At 43.6% G+C, this 13,580-nt stretch overlaps 1 protein-coding gene across 5 annotated transcripts in view; it reads right to left on the reverse strand.

Moving 5' to 3' along the window:
• Window positions 1–13,580, reverse strand: part of LOC120937804 (serine palmitoyltransferase 3-like) — an 89,904-nt gene that overhangs the window by 50,695 nt on the left and 25,629 nt on the right. For all 5 annotated transcript variants that reach the window (XM_040351295.1, XM_040351293.1, XM_040351292.1 and 2 more), the window contains one exon: window positions 4,503–4,691. In XM_040351295.1, coding sequence (XP_040207229.1) covers window positions 4,503–4,691 — 189 coding nt within the window. The remainder of the gene's footprint in view (window positions 1–4,502; window positions 4,692–13,580) is intronic.

The following is a 13,580-nucleotide window of genomic DNA, read 5'->3' on the forward strand; positions in this document are numbered from 1 at the left end:
GGACAACACCATGATGCAGGCCAAGCTCAGCAACATCCAAACATAACGGTGCAAGAATATAAGAATAGTCAGAATACAGGTCAGTTAACAGCTAAGCAGCAAGGTACTGAATCAAAAGGCAGGACCCAGATAAAAGCCCAGTCACTGGTGAATCACTTCTTAGGGCAAGGTAAAAGGGTCAGATGCGCATTTAGCAAATTGATAGTCACAAAAAAAGCAGGTGGGGTTAGACACGTACTAATATACATACTACTACTACATAGCCTCGATCCTCATACAACTAAAAACATGGTTCCCGCAGGCCCAGAGTACTTGATGGGGTGAACATGATGGGGTGTCATTCCTGTCCTCAAAATCACACAATGAGAGTACTTAGGATTAAAAACAATCACAAACATTATGATAGGTCCTACTCCCAAAACATTCAGGTCTATTCAAATAGAGTCTGGTATACCAACTCCTGATACATATAAATACCTACAAATTACCCACTTTCTCTGTGAACCCCAACTCTGAAATTGCATTGTCCTGGCAAATAGTCCAATTGTACGCTAGTCCTAATACCAATATTAAAGGAATATCACTATTTTATAACACACTGCCTAACAAATCTGAATTTACCAAAACCACAACTATTAAAGCGACTTAAGTAACTTAGGTAGCAGTTACACTCCTGCTCAATGGAAAACGGCACTTAAAACTATCTACGTGGCCACAAAGAGTGCTAATCTATGGAAACTATCACAAAAAATATTGCTTAGATGGTACCTAACTCCCTATAGACTTGCCAAATTCTCACCCCAGACGCTATCACTATGTTGGAGAAACTGTGGAAATGTAGGCACTCTATTCCACATCCTATGGTCATGTGGTCATGTTCAGCTATATCCATCTTTTGGACAGCAATCTTCAGGAACCTCTCACAAGTTCTAGGGATAAACGTTCCATTATCACCTGGACTAGCTCTCCTTAGGGATTGAATCAATTCTGGGGGACCTAAGATCCATAGCAATTCGCATCCTTTTAGGAGCTAGACTATTATTAGTCAGAAACTGGAAAGCTTCCATAGCCCCCTCTATTAGGGAAGTGACAAATACAATTCATAGACATGCCATGTACGAAGTGATGTTCGCCTACTCCTTAGGAAGCCATTGAAAGGTCAACCTGAGATGGAAACCATGGTTTGACTGGTATAAGATAGCATATTCAGATTAATCATACTCTTTGATATAATTGTGACTGCGATGTTCCTAGCCTCTAAGTTTCTTTTCTTTCTTTTCTCTTTTTTTTATTTTTCTGTTTGAGGCCTTGTACACACGACCGAGTTTCTCGGCAAAAACCAGCAAGAAACTTGCTGGGAGATATTTTTTTGCAGAGGAAACCGGTCGTGTGTACATTTTCGTAGAGGAAACTGTCGAGAAACTCGACGAGCCAAAAAGAGAGCAAGTTCTCTATTTCCTTGACGGGAATGGAGAAAATTGGCTTGTCGAGTTCCTCGACGGCTTCACAAGGAACTCGACGAGCAAAACGATATGTTTCACCCGTCGAGTTTCTCGGTCGTGTGTACGAGGCCTAATAGTTAACTACAGTTTCAGATATAGGGAGGAATCTCTGTGTGTTCACATTCAGTTTAAATTAGTATATTGCTAATTAACACAGTATTACCTGTTTTATTGGCAACCCTATATGGGTCTGAACTAAAGTCGTTGAATGATAAAATCTATGCATGACTTGTAATGCTTTATACTTTAATAAGGAAATATTGAAACAAAAAAAAAAGGCAGGACCCAGAGCCTGAAAGAGAGCTCAAGGTCACAAGTAGACAAGAATTCAGACCTTAATAACAGTTCATTCTGAAACTTACACATTAAGTGAACAGTTAGACATTAGCAGAATTGAGAGTTTCTGCTTTGTTAAAATCTTGACAAAAATCATGACATTTGGCTTCAGGTAACATATGACTATCCTTAGACAAAAATATTAAAATAAATGGTGGCAAACTGTGTGTAGCACTTTGTTTTCTTCCATCTGTCTTTTATGTTTCTATAAAATGTATTACTACTTTTATTAAAGGTTTATTTCTAAGTGAATTTCAAATACACTTAGAAAGAAATATAGTCAAAATTTGTAGATAAACAAAGCCATGTCACTTATATGTTGTTTTTTTTATCAACTCCATCATTCGATTACCATGTTTATCATGTTGGTTCTGGCATAGTGATGAATGGCCTTGTTGGTAAACAAACCCTTTTATCACAAGTTCAGTGCTGTTTGTGAACAAATGTGATCCCCATATCAGAGCTGACATGGTGATTAGCATCTTTGTTTGATATAGAAGAGTAAGACCCCTTGAACACTGAAGGCCCCCTTTTAGACGTTTTAGCGCTAAAAATAGCACCTGAAAAGAAACTCTCAAGCCTCCCCTGTGTGAAAGCCCAAGTGTTTTCACATAGGGGCAGTGCGCTTGCAGGACCGAAAAAAAAAGTCCTGCAAGCAGAGCCTTTGGGGTGGTGCAGGAACGGTGTATACACCACTCCTAAACTGTTCCTGCCATTTAAATCAATGGGCAGCACTGCCGAAACGCCTGCAAAACGCTTCAGCAGTGGCTCTTTGCAGGCGCTTTTAACCCTTTCCTTGGTCGCTAGCTGCATAAAAGTGCCCTGCTAGTGGCGGAAAAGCGCTGTTATAACAGCGGTAAAGCATTGCTAAAACTAGCGGTGCTTTGCCGCCAACGTGGCCGCACTAGCAGTGTGAAAGGGCTATTAAGGTTACTGTTTTAGAGTTAGGAATAGGGTTAAAGTTAATGTTAGGATTACAAATAGGGCTAGGCTTAAAGCTGAATTCATGTATGCTTTTTTGCCTAGTTACATTGGTCCAGCTTGCACATTCCATATCTGACTTATAGCTGTGAAAGCGGACAATCACTGTAGTAGCCCCCCGCTACTATGGTGATTCTCACTGTCTTTCGGATACTGTGTCAACCACAGAGTGTCCTCTGAATGGATGAGGTAGACAGGCAGGGCAGGAACTGGAAATCAAAAAGAATCATTAAAGTAGTTGTCACTACTACGGTTAAGCAGGGTATACACCTTCAGTATGTTTTTGTTCAGACAGCAGGTTGAACAAAATAAATTAAATCATCGTACACACGACCGAGGAACTCGACGGGCGAAACATATCGTTTTCCTCGTCGAGTTCCTTGTTAGGCTGTTGAGGAACTCGACAAGGCAAGTTTCTCCATTCCCATCGAGGAAATAGAGGACTTGCTCTCTTTTTGGCTCGTCGAGTTTCTCGACGAAAATGTACACACGACCGGTTTCCTCGGCAAAAAAAATCTCCTAGCTAATTTCTTGCTGGTTTTTGCCGAGAAACTCGGTCGTGTGTACGAGGCCTGACAGATCCCTGCATCATTACAAATGATGTTGGTGCAAGGATCTCGCCTGTTTTGTCCTAGTATCCTGACAGGGGGACTCCACCAGAATACATCAATCAGAGCTTGATTGACTCTTTGACCGGCTTCTAACGACCGCCTTCTGTTGAACAGTCAGCAGTGCACCCAAGCCAGAAGTCGGGCTGTTCCTTCTGAACCAGCCCATGTATAACTTGCTTTAGTCTCTACTTCCACACGGATTGTTTGGGTATGGAATATGTACAGTATATATACATTAGTCCAAATTGGATCAATTTACTATGCAAAAACAGAAAAAAATAGTTAGTGTTTGTGCTAAAGTTAAGGTTATTGTAAGCATTAAAGTTAGCATTAGGATTTGTCTTTCCTTGTAAATTTTTTTTTTTTTCTAGCAAGCAGTCTGCAAAACAAAATTACACATTGAATTAGTACTTGTTCTACAAAATCATTGACTCTGCCCCATGAGTAAGTCCAGGCAGTGACTCATTCCTCAGTTGGCTTTGTAGAAAGTTTCCACCACAGAGACAGAGGGATTTATTTATGAAAGGCAAATGGGCTTACTCTGCAAGAGAAGTTGCACGGTGCAGGGGAATTTTCTCCACAACTTATTAAACATGGTGAAATCAGGGTAAAAAAAAAAGCATTTTTGGGTGAACATAATTGATTAGCGAAGGCAGCAGAGCTTAACCATATTTACTAACCTGTGGGAAAAATTCCCTTGCAAAATGCAACTTTGCCTAGAAAGTGAATAGTCTATTTGCCTTTAGTGAATTAACCCAAGAGTGCCTAAAAGCAAGCAAAGTTTGATGTGTTCTATATTTACAAAACCCATTTCCCTATCTGGATCTTTTGTTAGTACTGCAACCTTTAGAAGAGACCCTGTTGAAGTCCATTACAGCAATAATTGAAGCAGGTCTAGCACAGACAGTTATTAGACACTCCAAGAAGAAGGGAGGGTTATGATGATAAATGTGGAAGCAGGCAGTGCTAGAAAACTGATACTTCCTGGATTTCATAATATTTCAAAGGCACATTGCAAGCGAAATAAAAAGACAATAATTAGACATCATGTTAAGACACAGTTTAAACGTACTTTCTGTTCCTCCCTTTCGTCAGCCATGTGACACTTCTCCAGTCCCCATGCTCTCATAAAGTCACGTAAGTAGCCAAATAGGATGAGAATTCCATAACAAATATATGTGAACACAAGAATGTACATAGGTGCATCTTCAAAAGTCTCTTTAAACTCTTTCTTGCGCAGGCTGTCTTTAACGACTCCATTCTGTGTAAAGAGAGGAAAAAAAAGTTAAAAAATGTGACGAGTAAACAGCTTTATCCTCACCCAGATAATTGGGTGTATTCACTGCAGGAGGAATTTTGGGAATAATTTGCAATGTACTAAAGAAACATGTAAAGGGATCTAAAAACACCAGTAGCATAAATGAGTGTACCTTCTGTATGATCTACAGAACTTTATTAGTACAATATCTTGTTTGTATGCATATAAATGAAAGTTCCATAGTTAGGTTGAAAAAACACACAAGTCCCTCTAATTCAACCAATAAAAAATAAAAAAATAAATCATAAAATCCCATATACACAATTCTATACCCACAGTTGATCCAGAGAAAGTGAAAAATCTCAGCAGAGCACGATCCAATTTGCTACAGCAGGGGAAAGTATTCCTCCCTGATACCCCGAGAGGCAATCGTATTTTCCCTGGATCAACTTTACCTATAAATGTTATTACCCGGTTATATATCATGTACATTTAGGAAAGAATTTAGGCCTTTTTTTAAGCAATCTACTGAGCGTGCCCCCTTGTCCTCTGTAAGGACCTCAAAGTGAATAACTCAACACCAAGTTCACTATATGGACCCCTTATGTATTTGTACATAGTGATCATATCCCCCTTAATCTCCTCTTCTCAAGAGAGAATAAATTAAGTTCCTCTAATCTTTCCTCATACCTGTGCCCCTCCATGCCTCTTTTGGTTGACCTTCTCTGCACTTTCTCTAGTTCCCTGATATCCTTTTTGACAACTAGTCCCCAAAACTGAAGCTTGAAGTAAGACCAGTTGAGGTCTTACTAATGATTTGTACAGGAGCAAAATGATACCTCTTAATACAAGAAAGGACTTTGCTTGCTTTGGAAACTGCAGCTTGGCATTGCATGCTATTATTAAAAGTGGAGTTCCACCCAAAAATGGAACGTCCACTTTTTGGAACCCCCCCCCCCTCCGGTGTCACATTTGGCACCTTTTAGGGGAGGGGGGAGCAGATACCTGTCTAATACAGGTATTTGCTCCCACTTCCTGGCATAGATCACATTAGTGATCTACGCCACTTTCGGCGCCTACTCTGTGCCCCCACTGGCTTCTGGGAGACACACAGCTCCCAGAACACACGGGCACCAGTGAAGACGCGCAACGCTACTCGCGCATGCACAGTAGGGAAACGGGAAGTGAAGCCGCAACGCTTCATTTCCTGATTCCCTCACCGAGGATGGCGGTGGCTGCTGACATCACGGGCACCATGGACAGGTAAGAGTCCATATATTGAAAGTCAGCAGCTGCTGTATTTGTAGCTGCTGGCTTTTAATATTTTTTGAACCTCCGCTATAAGCTTATGATCTACCAAAACCCCCAGGTCCTTCTCCACTATGGATTCCCCCCATTTTACTCCCCCTAGTATATATGATGCATGCATATTATTAGCCCCTAAGTGCATAAATTTACATTTATCAACATTAAACCTCATTTGCCACATAGTTGCCCAATTGCATTGAGGTCGGCTTGTAAGTTGGAGACATCCTATAAAGACTTTATTCCACTGCATATCTTCATCTGCAAACACTGAAATTGTACTCTTAATCCCAGACCCTATATCATTTATAAAGATATTAAAAAGTAAGGGTCCCAACAATGAACCTTGGTGTACACCACTGATAACCTTAGACTATTCAGAGTAAGAATCATTAACAACTACACTCTGAATTTTGTCTTTTAGCCAGTTTTCTATCCATTTACAAACTGATCTTTCCAAGCCTGTAGATTTTACCTTACACATTAGCTGTATGTGGGGAACTGTGTTAAATGCTTTTGCGAAATCCAAGCATACCACATACAAAGCCCTCCCTCTGTCCAAGATTTTACTTACCTCTTAATAAAAAGAAATCAGATTTGTCTGACAACTTCTGTCTTTCATGAATCCATGCGGTCTGTTGCTTAAAATAATTTTTTCCAGCATGAACACTATGTGGTCTAATATTAAACACTCCAGGATCTTCCCGGCTTTAGAAGTTAAACTAACAGGTCTATAGTTACTTTGTAAAGACTTTGATCCCTGGTCTATAGTTACTTAGTAAAGACTTTGATCCTATTTTAAATATGGGCACCACATTGGCCCTATGCCAATCCAGTGGTAGCATGGCAGTCATTAAAGGATCACTAAAGTAAATAAAAATTTAAATAACAAACATGTTATACTTACCTCCACTGTGCAGCTTGTTTTGCACAGAGTGGCCCCGAACCTGTTCTTCTGGGTTCCCTTGGTGGCTGTCTCGGCTCCCCCCCGCAAGGACTCAACACCTTAGGCCCCATACACACGAGAGGACCCATCCGCTGTACGTTCCAGCGGATATTTCCGATTTCCAGCAGATAAAAATTTGTAGACATGCTAACAAATCTATCTGCTGGAATCGGCTCCAGCGGATCGATCCGGTGGTCTGTACAGACTCACCGGATCGATCCGTCCGAACCCATCCCTCGCATGCGTCGTAATGATTCGACGCATGCGTGGATATCCTTATATGACAGCGTCGCGCACGTCGCCGCGTCATCATCGCGGCGACGGCGCGACACGTCACCGCGATGGGAATTCGGCGCGGATTTTGATCCGATGGTGTGTACACTCCATCGGATCAAAATCCTCAGAGGATATATCCGCGGATACGGTCCAGCGGACCGTATCCGCGGATCAATCCTATCGTGTGTACCAGGCCTTAATGCGAGTGAGCATGGTGTTGAGTGCTTGCGGGCACGCTCCCGTGATACGCCCCGCCCCCCGGCGCGCCGCGTCATTGGATGTGATTGACAGCAGTGCGAGCCAATGGCTGCACTGCTTTCAATCAACCAATGAATGAGCCGGGAAGACAGCCGAGAAGCCTGCACGTTCACGGCACGGGACTTTCGAGGGGTCAGGTAAGTAAAGGGGGGGTTCGGGGGGCCTCTAATTCACAGATGTTTTTTCACCTTAATGCACAGAATGCATTAAGGTGAAAAAACTTTTACCTTTACAACCCCTTTAACGAGTTCCTAAAAATTAGAAACAGTGGTTTTGAAATGACAGTGCTCAATTCTTTTAGGATCCATGGGTGAATGAATGAAATGAATGAAATGAATGAAATGAATGAATGAAAAAACTTATATAGCGCGGCACATGCGAACTGAATCGCTTCTGGGCGCTTGATGTTTCGTGTCTCATGACATCAAAAGAGCAGAGTTTTGATCTGTCTTCTGAAAGTCAGGTGGTTTTCCTCCAACCGAATGCTGGTTGGTAAAGCGTTCCATAGTCTAGGACCCTGAAAAGCAAACCTTCTTTCTCCTTTGGACTTGTATTTGGTTTTTGGCACCTTGACCAGATTTTGGTCAGTGGATCGCAGAACGCGATTAGAATTGTGAGGTTCTATCTTGTCGCAAAGATATTGCGGCGCCTTCCCATGGATGCACTTATGTGTCAGGCAGAGTGCTTTAAATACAATTCTGTATTTTACTGGCAGCCAGTGAAGGGTTCTCAGCGAAGGTGAGATTGATTCCCATGTCCTTTTCCCAGTCACCAGTCTGGCGGCCGTATTCTGTACGACTTGCAGACGAGCGATTTGGTACTTTGGGAGCCCGAGGTAAAGGGCGTTAGCATAGTCCAGTCTGGAATTCACGATTGTTCCCACCACGACTGCTACGTCTTCTTTGGGGATAAATTGAATAAGTCTGCGTAGTAGGCGCAACAAATGGTGCGATCCGCTGACTACTGACCCTATTTGTGCGTCCATTGTCATGAAGGTGTCAAAAATGACTCCTAGACTTTTGACTTTGGAGCTAGGGGTGATGATTTGGCCCAGAATGGGCGGCGGTGTCCAGGTTGTTGCCAGTTGACTCTTTCGGCTGGCGTGAAACATAAGAAGTTCTGTTTTGGAACTGTTGAGTTTAAGATAACTCTTAGTCATCCAGTTTTCTATTGAAGAGAGACATTTCTCTAAACTGAGATGATGATCCTTTTTGTTGCAGATGCGAAAATACAGTTGCGTATCGTCTGCATAAGAGTGATAGAGTAGTTCTTGGCTACTGATAATATCAAAGAGAGGGCGAAGATAGATGTTGAAAAGCACCGGCGACAGGGGGGATCCTTGGGGGACTCCACATGGCACCGTGCGTTTTTCCGACGTGAAAGATCCCAGTTTCACTGTTTGTGATCGGTTTTCAAGAAAGGAGGAAAACCATGGTAAATCACCTTCTGCGATTCTGGCTACCTCGGCCAGTCGCATCAGTAACATTTTGTGGTCTACTGTGTCAAAGGCTGCGCTTAGGTCCAGCAGAACCAGGAGACAGGATTCTCCCTCGTCTGCGGCCTCGAGGGCATCGTCCCATATTTTGAGTAAGGCCGTTTCTGTCCCGTGTCCGGGACGGAAACCTGATTGAAATGGATCGAGTAGATTGTGGGTATCCAGATGCTGTTGCAGCTGTTGTACCACTACTTTCTCCATTATCTTGGAGAGAACATTTAGGCCTGTTATGGGGCGGCGGTGAGTTGGGTCCTTGGGATCCAAGTTAGGTTTTTTCAGGATGGGCTGGATTGTGCCCTCTTTCAGCAGGGATGGCACTATGCCTTCCTTAAATGACTGATTTATAAGCTGTGTGATGGGAGGCGCCAGAATGTCGGCGCATTCCTTCAGCAGCTTGGTGGGAATGATGTCATTGGGTGCTGTGCTGTTCCGCAACGCACCAATGATATTTTTGGTGGTATCGATGGAGATGGGTTCCAGAGTGAACTTAGTTGATTGTAGAAGGTTTCTGTTGGTGTTTTGTAGTTGATTGAAGAGGGGGCTGAGGGGGGTATTATTTTGCAGAATACTTACCCGGATTCTTTCGATTTTGTCGATGAAGAAATCCGATAGTTCATTACAGAACTCTTGGCTGTCTGAATTGGGGACTTCAAGACATCCCGGATTCATGGTCTGGGTGACCATATTGAATAATTCTCGGGGGCGGTTCATGGCGCTGTTAATCGTCATAGAAAAATGATGTTTCTTTGCTTTGAAGATTTCTTTATGATATTGTGTTGTTATTGCCTTGTAGATGATGAGGTGATCTTCTGAAGGGCTTCTTTTCCAGGCGGCTTCCGCCCTTCTGCGCTCTTGCTTCAGTAGGGACAGCTGGTTGTTGAACCAGCCGGACTTTTTTTTCCGGATGCGGACTTTGCGTTTCGGTGCTACTAAGTCGGCTGATTGTAGCAGAGCGGCATTTATGGCATCCAGTGTATCTGAAGCTGTTAACTGAGGATGAATAGTTTCGATTCGGTTTCCCAAGGTAGATTTGAAGAGTTCCGAATGGAGCTTCTTCTGAGATCTAGCCCAGTGTATTGTCACCGGCTTGGGTGCTTTTATCACTGGTGGAATTTTGGAAATTATGAAACTAATTGCATGGTGGTCTGTCCATGGCAAAGGTTCATTTCCCAAAATGTTTATTTTCAGATTTTGTCTGAAAATTAGGTCGAGTGTGTGACCTGAAGCATGCGTGGGTCCGCATATAAGTTGCTGTAGTCCTAACCCTTCCAGGTGGTCGATGCAGGCGTCCGCAATGGGATCCTGTGAGGAGTTGGCCCACAGATTGAAGTCCCCGAGCAGCAAAAGATGTTTGCTGTTAAGGGTATAAGTGGATATGAACTCCGTTAATGATGGTAGAAGCTGCGATTTTGGCCCAGGTGGCCTATAGCAGAGGAGAATGTGAACAGTCTCCTGGGGGTTAGTTTGAAGTTGAAGAGTAAGGGTTTCCATAAATGGAAGAGGATTTTGAAGGACCGGCTTAGTGATTGCAATATGAAACTTATGGATCACCGCCAGGCCTCCTCCTCTTTGCCCTATTCTGTTTTCCGTTATAATGCGATAGTTTTCTGGCACCAATTCTCCGAGAATGGTGTTGCAGTCGTCTGAAAGCCAGCTTTCTGTGATAAAGAGGCAGTCTAGATCGTTTTGTAGTAAGAAATCGTGGATTTCTGATCGGTGTTTTACTGTCGATCTTGTGTTGATCAAAGCACATGATATGTGCTTGAGCTGGGTTAAATGGTTTAAATTTTTGATGGTCGATCGTTGATCGAATCTCAAAAGTTGGTCTATTTTTAAGGCCTTTTTGGTGACGGCTGGTAATACTGTTGCGAATTGTCTCAGACCCCAAATCGTTTCTGCAGAGTATCGCAGTTTAACCATTGTTGCCAGTCACCGGGGGGGGGGGATTAATTGCAATAGAGGGAAGATTCGCTGAATCCTCTCGCTTGGCCTTGGTCCAGAGGAAGGCAAAAAAACCCTGGCAGTGCTAAGCCAATTTGCTGCCGCAGGGAAAAAAATTCCTTCCTGATCCCTGAAAGGCGATCGGACGAAACCCTGGATCAAGTACTGTTTGGAATGGGGGGAAGAAGGGTGTCACTGTAGCTGAGGAGTACCAAGATGGCTGCCGACCGGGCCATAGGCCTCAGGTTTGGGGGCTGTTTGGCTTGGTGGGTATGAGCTGGTTGTTAATCCAGGGGAGGATTGGATCCTCCAGGGATAGGGGGATGATCCCTGACAATTCCAGGAAAATTTCCAGGCTGTCAGTGCTCCTTTTTGCAGCGCACCGCTAGGCCGCGGCTGAAGCCGCGGTCTTTCCTAATTGCGGCGGCCGCGAATAAGGCCTGGTCTGGCGCGGATGCGGGAAAGAGCCGCAGATCGCCAGAAAAAAGCGCTGCTATGCGCGGCGGGTGGCCGGGGTGATTATGGGTGACTGATTGGGGTGCATGCGGCTCTAAGAGAAGGTAAACAGCCGCAATTTGGATCGCTGGAGTGGCTGTCCTGAAAAGGACGGTCACTAGCGATTCCTGGGGGTGGAAAGATGGCCCTGAAAGACAGGGTCTTACCTGAAGAGAGGGGCCCACGAAGGGAAGGAAGGAGCCGGTCCTATGGGCTGCAAGTTGATTCATGCAGCAAAGATTGTAGGAGCCTGCCTGTCTGCGGTGTCTAGCTGGCTATCTGTCTGGTCCCTGGAGAGAGCAGACTCGTCGGGAAGCGTCCTACTCCCTCACTGAACTGACACTGACTGATTATCCAGCTAAGCCTTGTCAGCTGTGATGAGCTTGGGTGTGGATGCCACCTGGTCCAGGTGCTTTATCCACCTTCATTCTTTCTAAATATTTCTGGACCATATCACTTTTGAGCCATTGTGGATCATTTGGGGCTGTGTCAATACCATCCCCATTATGGACACGAGTTCCCCCATGCTCCCTTGTATACACAGAGCTGAAGAAAGTATTTCATAAGTAGATATCATGATTTAAAAGACATCGCCATCACCATCAGTCATAAAATGTAAAGTTAGGTGAGCCAAAGTTAAATAAAATGTAAATGATAAAGTATAACTGACAAATGTGTGCCCATTCCTTAAATTGGTAATTGGAAACTTGGTAAAATTATTTTGCATTTAAATTTTAATAGAATTTTACTGTAATCCAAAGGTGTGTTGGCTTACAATAAAATCCAGTACACTCATTAACAGCTTCCCGACCGGCTCTTGTATATATACGGCGGCAGAATGCCTCTCCTGCACGAATCTCAGTATATATACGGCAGCTCCTTTGAGAGCTATAGCAGGTACACGAGTGCACCTGCGGCACAGCGGTGGGCGCGAACGCTGCCAGCCACCTGCGATCAGGGGCATTAGAGCAGGAACAGGGAATTGTGTGTGTAAACACGCAAATCCCTGTTCTCACAGGGGAGGAGAAACAGTATATCTGTTCCTACTAAGTAGGAACAGCGATCTGTCTCCTCCCCCAGTCATTCCCATCCCCTCATAGTAAGAAAACACCTAGGGAACACACACTTAACCCCTTGATTGCCCCCTAGTGTTAACCCCTTCCTTGTCAGTGACATTTATACAGTAATCAGTGGCTATTTTTAGCTCTGATCGCTGTATAAGTGTCAATGGTCCCAAAAAAGTGTCAAAATGTCCGATCTGTCCGCCGCAATGTCGCAGTCCTGATAAAAATCGTTGATTGCCGCCATTACTAGTAAAAAAATGAAATAAAATGCCATAATTCTATCCCCTGTTTTGTAGACGCTATAACTTTTGCAGAAACCACTCAATATACGCTTATATATTTTTTTTTTACCAAAAATATGTAAAACAATACATATTGGCCTAAATTGATGAAAACATTTATTTTTTTAAATTGGGGATATTTATTATAGCAACAACTTAAAAATATTTAGCTAGATTCAGAAAGACTTAGACTGGCGTATCAATAGATACGCCAGCCTAAGTCTGAATCTGCGCTGACGCAAATTTAAGCGTATTCTGGTAACCAGATACGCTTAAATTAGGCTCAGATACGAGCGGCGTAAGTGTCTTACACCGTCGTATCCTAAAGTGTACTTTTTAGGCTGACTGCTAGGTGGCGCTTCCATTGCGGTCGGCCTAGAATATGTAAATGAGTAGATACGCCGATTCACAAACGTACGCTTGCCCGACGCAGTAAAGATACGCCGTTTATGTAAGGCATTTTCAGGCCTAAAGTTATTCCATAAAATAGCTGGAATAGTAATAAAGTATGGCCGTCGTTCCCGCGGCGAAATTTGAAAATTTTACGTCGTTTGCGTAAGTCGTCCTTGAATAGGGATTTACGTCATTTACGTCCACGTCGAAACCAATAGGACCGTGCGGCGTACTTTGCCGCAATGCACACTGGCATATGTACACGGACGGCGCATGCGCCGTTCGTAAAATACGTCAATCACGTCAGGTCACCCCCATTAACATAAAACACGCCCCCTCAGCCGAATTTGAATTAGGCGCCATTATGCCCGCCCGATTTACGCTACGCCGCCGTACCTTAGCAGGCAAGTACTTTGTGAATCATGTACTTGCCTCGCT

The sequence above is a fragment of the Rana temporaria genome, chromosome 4, assembly GCF_905171775.1.
Source record: "Rana temporaria chromosome 4, aRanTem1.1, whole genome shotgun sequence".
NCBI lineage: Eukaryota > Metazoa > Chordata > Amphibia > Anura > Ranidae > Rana > Rana temporaria.